At 44.2% G+C, this 9,763-nt stretch overlaps 1 protein-coding gene across 1 annotated transcript in view; it reads right to left on the bottom strand.

Moving 5' to 3' along the window:
* Positions 1–407: 407 nt before the first annotated feature.
* adamtsl4 (ADAMTS-like 4) overlaps positions 408–9,763 on the bottom strand; it is a 42,979-nt gene continuing 33,623 nt past the window's right edge. The window contains exons 9-17 of the mRNA XM_080858183.1: positions 9,515–9,641; positions 7,757–7,978; positions 7,120–7,249; positions 6,566–6,770; positions 5,965–6,138; positions 5,197–5,376; positions 4,663–4,842; positions 4,366–4,513; positions 408–1,218 (exon numbers count right to left, since the gene is read on the bottom strand). Of these exons, the coding sequence (XP_080714309.1) occupies positions 1,088–1,218; positions 4,366–4,513; positions 4,663–4,842; positions 5,197–5,376; positions 5,965–6,138; positions 6,566–6,770; positions 7,120–7,249; positions 7,757–7,978; positions 9,515–9,641 (1,497 nt within the window). The 3' untranslated portion in view covers positions 408–1,087. The remainder of the gene's footprint in view (positions 1,219–4,365; positions 4,514–4,662; positions 4,843–5,196; positions 5,377–5,964; positions 6,139–6,565; positions 6,771–7,119; positions 7,250–7,756; positions 7,979–9,514; positions 9,642–9,763) is intronic.

Below are 9,763 nucleotides of genomic sequence, written 5' to 3'. Positions count from 1 at the left end.
GTCAATATCCACTTATCCACATTCTTATTTTACAATGAAAGAACATGAAGCACCTTCTGAAAAGTAAGACGGATAAAACTATTACTGGTCAGTATGAAGTTTTACTTAGCCTAAGTGCATAATAAAGTTAAACATTACCATCTTCTGCCTGCTCAGTGCCCCCTTCATGTGGTAGGAACTATCCACTGATACACGGATCATTCATGTGGTAGTGAGGAACTGTCCACTGGTGTCAGATACACTGATCCTGTCCATCGTGCTTCAAAAAAATCTAGCACAAGCTACCCAACTTCAGCTCATTTTGGAAACAGTTTGTTTCGTTTGTCTTCCATACCTCTCATCATGAAAACTGGACATTCAAATAACCCCCCCAGACCCCCCCCCCCCCCACCCCCCGAACCCCGAGCACAGGACGTGACGTGACATTATATGGTGCTTTACTAGCAGCCTGCCTCTGTGTGTGTGAGCACAGCAGTGAGGATGAGCACATGAAGGCGTGACGGCATTGGTTGGGTTACATTCATTTTTTGCCTTGCTGTTATTTAAGGTTTTGACATTAAAAATCGTCTCAAAAAATAGTTTGGGTTCTGTGTTTTAGCGGGGACGTCTACATTCAAGTGTTTCTTTTCATTTAGACTTTTTCTGTTTGCTTTCTGGATGACCTGCAATACAGCCTGCACAGAAAATAACTCATTCATGTTTTTTGGCATATACAAATATACATCACAAAGCACAAAATGTTCACATCGCCAATGTGCATATCTACCGTATCCAGCAGGATACCAGGGTTTGTATAGGCGTCAGGCATGACACTGAGCACAGGTCTGGGACCAGTGCTGCTTCTTAGCTCCGAGTGAAGGGATAGGGCATTTGGGTGAAGGCAAACTAATCCTCGGTCAGCACTTTGCAGCGAAGTCCATCCCAGCAAGAAGTTTGTGATTGGCTATCTCCTGGGGATTATACCTGTTCTAGTCTGTGATTGGTTGAGCTCAGGCATGTGGTATTGTCCCTGGCCAATCACAGCATGGCTTGCACTCCTCCGCAGGGCCCCTGGGTGGGTGATGAGTGATGACATCTGCTGTTTAGGTCAGTGTCTTTTTGCTCGCAAGGCACTCTGAGTACAGGAGGCGCAACAGGCTGTCTTGTAGTAAGAGTACACACACAAGCGCGCCTGGACCACCATCATACAGTTAAAACGAACGTCTCTGCAGTTTGCATCTGAGAGGGAGAGAGAGAGGGAGAGAGAGAGGGAGACACAGAGAGAGATACGGTATAGAGAGAGATAGAGAGAGAGAAAGAGAGATAGAAAGAGAAGTAAAGAAACCAAAGACAAAATTGACAGTGAGATTTCCCTCACATTCACATACACTGTAAATACTAATAATAGTTTCAAAGTAAACACATTTGTTGTGCTTAGGGGCTTATGTTGACATTCTTACAAGTACAAATCAAGCTATCCTTACCTCAGCAGAGAAAAAGCACAACTGACTCATTTATTTACATTTACAGTCACTCTAGAGTTCCTTCAGATAATCTAGTATGGTCACACATTGGATGTGAGCCTGTGCAGTGGTGGTAACAATCAACACATGACCCGTAAACACCTGACCTCACCAGAAACATTTGGTCAGGATTAACATTATGGCCCATTGGCAAAATCTCAAAATAAAATCGATTACTATGTAAAGTAGCATTGATCAGTGTATTTGAGGGGGTCAGAAACACTTAATGCTTTTGTGTGTCGTTTGTCTGTGTCTGCTCTGCTATGAAAGGCAGTGGGGTTTTGAACTTTAACTTATCTATCTGTTCTCTATCAGTTCAAAACCCCACTAGCCAACATGAAGACATTCAGCCATTGAAGTGTATTTGGCCGAAGTAGATGCATGTAGATCTTGCGTTAGAGGTACTGTGTGTTGTATCAAGGGGGCGTTACTACAAGGGTGCAGCAGGTGCATTTGCACCTGGACCCCTGGGGCCTAGGGGCCTGTAGCCATGCCCAATCATTGACATATTTATGTCTACCGACGGGCCCCCCCAGTACTGCGTCTGACAGTAGTCTAAGACCCAAATCTCCACCTCTCTGTTACACTTGTGTTCAAAAATGACCAAGTATTACACAGTAGATAGTGTTTAATGCTATATATGATATTGAAAAGGCAAACTTATCTCCGTCATGGTTTTTATTATTTTTGGGGGAAAATAGTAGCAATCTATAACAAAATGATATGCTTATCCTACATACACTATAGAAACTATTAAAAAACGATTACATTTATTTTTTTCTTTGGTATTTTTGTCATATTCAGATTTGCAATGATGTTTGCTGGGTAATATGTATGTTGTTGTCCAATGTCAATATGTCAGTATATACAGCCGCGGAAAAAATTAAGAGACCACTTCAAAATTATCAGTTTCTCTGGTTTTACTATTTATTGGTATGTGTAAAAGTAAAATGTACATTTCTGTTTTATTCTATAACCTACTGGCAACATTCCTACCAAATTTCAAATAAAAATATTGTCATTTAGATCATTTATTTGCAGAAAAATGACAATTGGTCAAAATAGCAAAAAAGATGCAGTGTCTTCAGATCTCGAATAATGCAAAGAAAACAAGCTCATATTAATTTTTAAACTACACAATACTAATGCTTTAACTTAGGAAGAGTTCAGAAATCAATATTTGGTGGAATAACCTTGATTTAAAATCACAACTTTCATGTGTCTTGGCATGCTCTCCACCAGTCTTTCACATTGCCGTCGGGTGACTTTATGCTACTCCTGGCGCAAGAATTCAAGCAGCTCGGCTTCTTTTCATGGCTTGTGACCATCCATCTTCCTCTTGATCACATTTCAGAGTTTTTTTAATGGGATTCAGGTCTCGAAATTGGGCTGGCAATGACAGGGTCCTGATCTGGTGGTACTCCATCCACACCTTTACTGGCCTGGCTGTGTGGCATGGAGCATTACCCTGCTGGAAAAAACACTTCTCAGAGTTGGGGAACATTGTCAGAGCAAAAGGAAGCAAGTTTTTCTTCCGGGACAACGTTGTACTTTGCCTGGCTGAGGTTTGTAAAAGACCATAAGGATTGAACCAAAGCTGACTGGAGGTCCCTAAGTTCGTCTTCTCTGATGAGTCCAATTTCACAGTAGGTGCAAGACTCTGTGGCTTGTAGGCCTCTCCAGGTCTCAGTCTAACCATCAGACGACCATGTGTTGGGCAAAGCTGAAAATTGGACTCATCAGAGAAGACGAACTTAGGGACCTCCAGTCAGCTTTGGTTCAATCCTTATGGTCTTTTACAAACCTCAGCCAGGCAAAGTACAACGTTGTCCCGGAAGAAAAACTTGCTTCCTTTTGCTCTGACAATGTTCCCCAACTCTGAGAAGTGTTTTTTCCAGCAGGGCAATACTCCATGCCACACAGCCAGGCCAGTAAAGGTGTGGATGGAGTACCACCAGATCAGGACCCTGTCATTGCCAGCCCAATTTCGAGACCTGAATCCCATTAAAAAAACTCTGAAATGTGATCAAGAGGAAGATGGATGGTCACAAGCCATGAAAAGAAGCCGAGCTGCTTGAATTCTTGCGCCAGGAGTAGCATAAAGTCACCCGACGGCAATGTGAAAGACTGGTGGAGAGCATGCCAAGACACATGAAAGTTGTGATTTTAAATCAAGGTTATTCCACCAAATATTGATTTCTGAACTCTTCCTAAGTTAAAGCATTAGTATTGTGTAGTTTAAAAATTAATATGAGCTTGTTTTCTTTGCATTATTCGAGATCTGAAGACACTGCATCTTTTTTGCTATTTTGACCAATTGTCATTTTTCTGCAAATAAATGATCTAAATGACAATATTTTTATTTGAAATTTGGTAGGAATGTTGCCAGTAGGTTATAGAATAAAACAGAAATGTACATTTTACTTTAACACATACCAATAAATAGTAAAACCAGAGAAACTGATAATTTTGAAGTGGTCTCTTAATTTTTTCCGCGGCTGTATATATAGTTTAAAATTATGTTTCACTTTAAAGTTACAGTTAATAAAGGATTAATACGTATTTAGTTTTTTTTATCAGTTTCTATATTGAAAGACTGATTTTTATGAGAATAGTAAGCATTTGTTTGAGTAGGTTAAACTGAAGTTAAATTCAGTTTACATAACATATAATTCCTATAGTTTATTTTACTCAAGCCAAATAAGTATGTTTAATCAAAATGTTTTTTCAGTGAAATCACTTTGCATGCATTTTTACAAAGTAAAATCAACTGATGACATTTAACAGGGTAGGGATAGAAATGCAGATATATACATGATTCAGATATTATGCATAAGAGAGCGAGACACACACACACACTCACCTGCAACAAGTGGGCTGCAAGGTAAAACATTGCAGACTTGCTCTTGTGGGGGTTTGGTGTCTTGGATACAGTCTAAGCTGTGCTGTTTGTCCGGGCTGAGACACCGTACTTCCCTGACCTGTGTCCCCTCGCCACATGTGCGAGAACACTGTAGAAAAGAACACAGGAACAAGCACTCAGCATGCGATACAACTCCCCCATCAGCCTTTTACTTCTCTCATTCGTTCTCTCCATCCCTCTCTCTTTATGTCTCCCTCCATGCCTCCCTCTCTCCCTCCCTCCATCCCTCTCTCTTACCGCACTCCATTGTGTGGTAAACCACTGTGGTTCACAGGGGAACAACTCGCATGTCTGCACTGGCAAAGGCTTTTCCAGGTGTGCACATTCGCTGGTTGGTGTCACAGTGTAATCACTCCCCAGTTTCTGGACACAGATGATGTCTCTGCGCTGGGTTCCGTTCCCACATGGTGAGCTGCACTGTAAGGGGAGTGGAAATAAACAGCACACAATTAGGGAGGGTTTGCATGTGCAGAGTTAAATGGATGAGACAACTGATGTAATTATTTAAAGATTACTTTTTACTGTGTCTTCAAGGGCAGACTGTAAATAATATTCAGTTAGTTTATGAGGGTTTTTGCAATGCCCTTTGAGATACTTTGCATTGCCCAATAATGTAATCAGTTTCCAATAATGCAAAAGTTTTGATGGCTTGGCAAAAGTTTTTTAATTATATGGTGTTATTACTCCCATCAGGAAATCTTAAATTATTGGGTTCTACAATTTTTTTTTATTCTCTCTCTCTCTCTCTCTCTCTCTCTCTCTCTGTCTCACCTGTCCCCATGGCCCACTGAACCACATGGCCGTGGGCACACAGGGTCCCCCGTTGCAGGCCTTCATGTCCGCAGGCTTCTCCCCGACACAGTCACCACCCCCACCGCCCTCTCCGCCCTTTCCACGCGTCACACACACAACCTCCCTCCGCTGGATCCCCGGACCACACTCCGCCGAACACTGAGGGAACGAGAGAGGAAGAGTGAGAGAGAGAAAGAGAAGGATGGAGGGAGGAAGAGAAAGCGAGACAGAGAGAGGGAAGTGGAAGATAGTGGGAAATGATGTCAGGTATGAGAGACTTGGCTAACAATATGAAATTAGAATAAAAGAATGCATGACAATTAATTTATTTTATTATATGGCTAATCAGAATGTTTCAAAGAAATGCCATTGATTAGAATGGGCCACCCTAACATTCTGAGATTTGATATTTCTTTATATTGACCACTGCAAAAAAAGCGGCAACAGGTTTTGTGCTTCTAATTCACATCATCCATATAATTCTGCAAGTAATAGGTTGTCACGTAATGGCAACAAAATCATTAAAAAGAGGTATTTTGGGAGATGTCTTTTATTGTTTTGGCAAGATAATGTATAGTCCGCCAGTCTATATAGTAAGAAAATACATGTCTTCAGGACGAAACCCGTCAGGATTTGTTTTCCTATACTAACTGGTGGACTAGACATTATCCCTAATAAATAATTCTTCATTCACGAATCTTGTAGTGATAGAACCTGGATGGCTCAATCCCATTGGCCTGTACTCACAGTGTTTGTCCAATCAGTGATGTACCAGTTGGTCACACATGGCCCCATGTGACAATCTTCACTTCTTTGTGGGCGGAGTCTGGAACTGCACTCAGCGTCACCCACCTCGTCCCCTTGGTTACTCACACATCGAACATTCCGGGTCCTCTTCCCCACTCCGCAGTCCACTGAGCACTGCCACATCAAACACAAGCCATCCACACGCGTAAACAGAGGCGCTCACTCCAGGGCAAACACATGTAAACAGGACGCATGTAGTGACCGATCTCACAAACACTCTGTCACACTGTGAGAAGCACCTTCTCTCATACACTCGCATATACAGTAAGTCAACTGAGAACAGGGAAAATGCATATACATTCATAAGTAAGTGGACAAACAGACTTACACACACTTATGTACATTCAACACACATGAACACAACACCCCCCTCCTCCCCTGCACCCGTCCCCAACCACGCGCACGCACGCATGCACACACGCACACACACACACACACACACACACACACACACACACACACACACACACACAAACACACAAACACACACACACACACACACACACGCACGGACACGCATAGAGCGATAACTGTGACTTACAGAGCTCCAGTCAGAGCTGACCTCCCAGCTGGAGCAGACCTTGAGCTGGCAGGGCTGGGTGGCGTCGGGCCGGGGGAGGCCTGCGCAGCGCTGGGGGTGCACCATGGTGGTGCGGTTCCCGAAGCTCAGGCGGCACTGGAGCTGCCTCTGCTGGAGGCCCCGACCGCACGTCACACTGCAGTCTGACCAGACGCCCGTCTCCCAGCTACACACACACACAGGCACACACACGGACACACACAACCCCACACATGGGAATATATACACACACAGGGACACACACACACACACACACATGGGAATATATACACACACACGGACACACACACACACATACACACACGTACACATGGAAAAGAAAGCGCATGAGCATGAGATAATGAAAATATGTTCTAGGGTTAGTTGCTTTCTGGGGACATGACTAAGAATACTTGTGGCTACACTCTGCCATTGTCATAAAACATTTATACACACACACACACACACACACACACACACACACACACACACACACACACACACACACACACACACACACACACACATACACTTACAATGGAGGGCAGGAGTGCACGTTGCACGGCTCTTCCTCTGGAAGGGGCCTGGATGCTGAGTCACACCTCCCCTCAGGAACTTCCTGTTCAGTGTGACGGTTCACACACACAATGACCCTGTGTTGGGACCCTACACACACGCATGCACACACAGATCGGTTTACACAGACCCTGCACATATACACACAAATTATATAACAGCTCTCACACATGTGCACACACACAGAAGCATTAAGGCCTTAAAACACACAAAGAGCTGACCTTATCAGCACACACACACACACACACACACACACACGGGCAAACTGCTGAATCTGCACATACTGCAGTGCTTTAAGCCTCCAGGAGGAGGAGCTGTAGTTCATCACAAAACCACACAGTCAACCCCAACCAAAGCCAAGAGTCAAAGGCAGCCAGAACATAGCTGGGTTTAATCAGAAACAGTGATCATGGCTTAAAGAAAAAATCAAACACGTGGCTTCAAATACATTCACGTGCACATACACACATACTAAGTAATACAAGAGTAGTAAATGTAAGCAATCATTCTTACACACACAGACAGTCACACACACACACACAGACAAAGCCATACAAACTCATACACACACAATCAGGTGAGCTATTGACCTCTGACCTTTTCCACAGGAGGCAGAGCATTCTGTCAGCGGGCCCCTCCGCCACACAAATGGAGGCTGGTTGTCCAATGGCACGTCGGTGCGAGGGGGAATTCGAGCGTTACGATTGGGTGCTGAGCCGCGTGGGCGGGACCTGTCGGGTATCCATCTAGCAGGAGAGGAGGGGGATGAGGAGACAGGGGGAGCAGGGATGGGGTCCTCAGAGATGACAGTGAGAGCACCTAAGAGAGAGAGAGAGAGAAAAAGCGAGAGAGAGAGAGAGAAAAAGAGAGAGAGAGCAGGAGGATGGCAGAGAACGAGATGGAGAGAGGAGATGGAGTAAGAGAGCGAGAGGAAGGAAGAGAGAGAAGGAAAGGGAGAGGGAGGGAGGGAGAGAGAGAAGGGAAGAGGGAGGGAGGGAGGGAGAGAGAGAAGGGAAGAGGGAGGGAGGGAAGGAGAAGGAAAGAGGGATAAAAAAGGAAAAAAAGAGACAGAATGATACAGAGGACAGTCACAATTACCTGACCTTTCCACAACCCTATCCCTCATCTCACTCTTACCCAAAGCCTAGCTCTTACCCTACCCTAACCCTACCCCTAACCCTGACCTCACCACCAGACTATCAAAATAACACTGAACCCACACACTGCCTCACACACAAATATGCACACACTCACAGACACACCCACGTACCGACAACCCCACACAAGATATAGATCCTTTGACAAAACACACACAATCATGCAAACATACATAGTGACACACACATCCACACAAACACACACAGCTGCATACACCCCAAAACACACGCGAACAAACAAACAAACACACCACACACACACATATATACACACACATACAGTGATGTCAGTGCAATGGTCACAAGCGAATGAGCTCACAGGCAACACACCCTATAACCCCATTCTCTCACTCTTCAATGGGAACTGCTGGAAAAAAGCATATCCCATTCACACACATGGACACACACACACAATAAACCATTCCACATACAAGTTTAATCTATCAACACAACAGACATGATAACACATTCAACTGTAAATCATATACCGTGTATTACAACACAGAAACCCCCACTGTTAACATGCAATTACAGTACCCAATAATCCATTGCTCCCATGAAATTAAACAATAACTATTTCTTCAAAATAGTAAACAACAATCCGTTGGTTCCATAAAATAACACAAGAATCTCAAACTTCCATGTAATCAAATGACAATCTATCATTTTGTGTCACAACACAGTAATCAGTACGTGTGCTGAAGCTCTCTCTTATCCTGCGGTTGCTCCCTGCGAAGAGTGAGTGCCTTTGTGTCATGTCAGGGCAAACTTAACACACTCAAGATGTGTGCTGCAAGCCAGGCGGAGAGGGAGTTTGTGTGTGTGTGTGTGTGTGTGTGTGTGTGTGTGTGTGTATGTGTGAGTGTGTGTGTGTGTGTGTGTATGTGTGTGTGTGTGTGCGCACGTTGTGAAGACCAGGGGGAGAGGGAGTGGAGTGTATGTGAACATGTGTGTGTGTGTGTGTGTGTGTGTGTGCGCGTGCATTGTGAAAACCAGGGGGAGAGGAAAGGAGTGGAGTGTGTGTGTGTGTGTGTAAGTGTGTTTTGAAAACCAGGGCGATAGGGATGGGAGTGTGTTTAAGTGTTTTAAAGTCCTGAGGGAGAGACTGTGTGTGTGTGTGTGTGTGTGCGTGTGTGCGTGCGTGTGTGCGTGTGTGAGTGCGTGCGTGTGTGTGTGTGTGTAAAATGAAGAGACTTACTAATCTCTCGGAGCGGTGCCCTGCCTCCATCTCGGGCCCTCTCTCTCTCTCTTTCTCCTTCTCTCTTCTTCTCCACTGGGATGTAGTACTCGTAGTCAATACCTGGGTTCTGCTTGTGGTAAATGATCTACAGATAGAGAGGAAGACACAAGACAGGACGCCACACACACACAGAGAAAAAGGTAAGAGAGAGAGAGGGTGACATAAACAGAAAGAAAAAAGGGAGAGATAGAAAGAGTGTGAGTACAA

This window comes from Sprattus sprattus (assembly GCF_963457725.1).
Source record: "Sprattus sprattus genome assembly, chromosome: 19".
NCBI lineage: Eukaryota > Metazoa > Chordata > Actinopteri > Clupeiformes > Clupeidae > Sprattus > Sprattus sprattus.
Note: the sequence above shows the minus strand (reverse complement) of the source record. Positions and strands in the feature narration are given on the sequence as shown.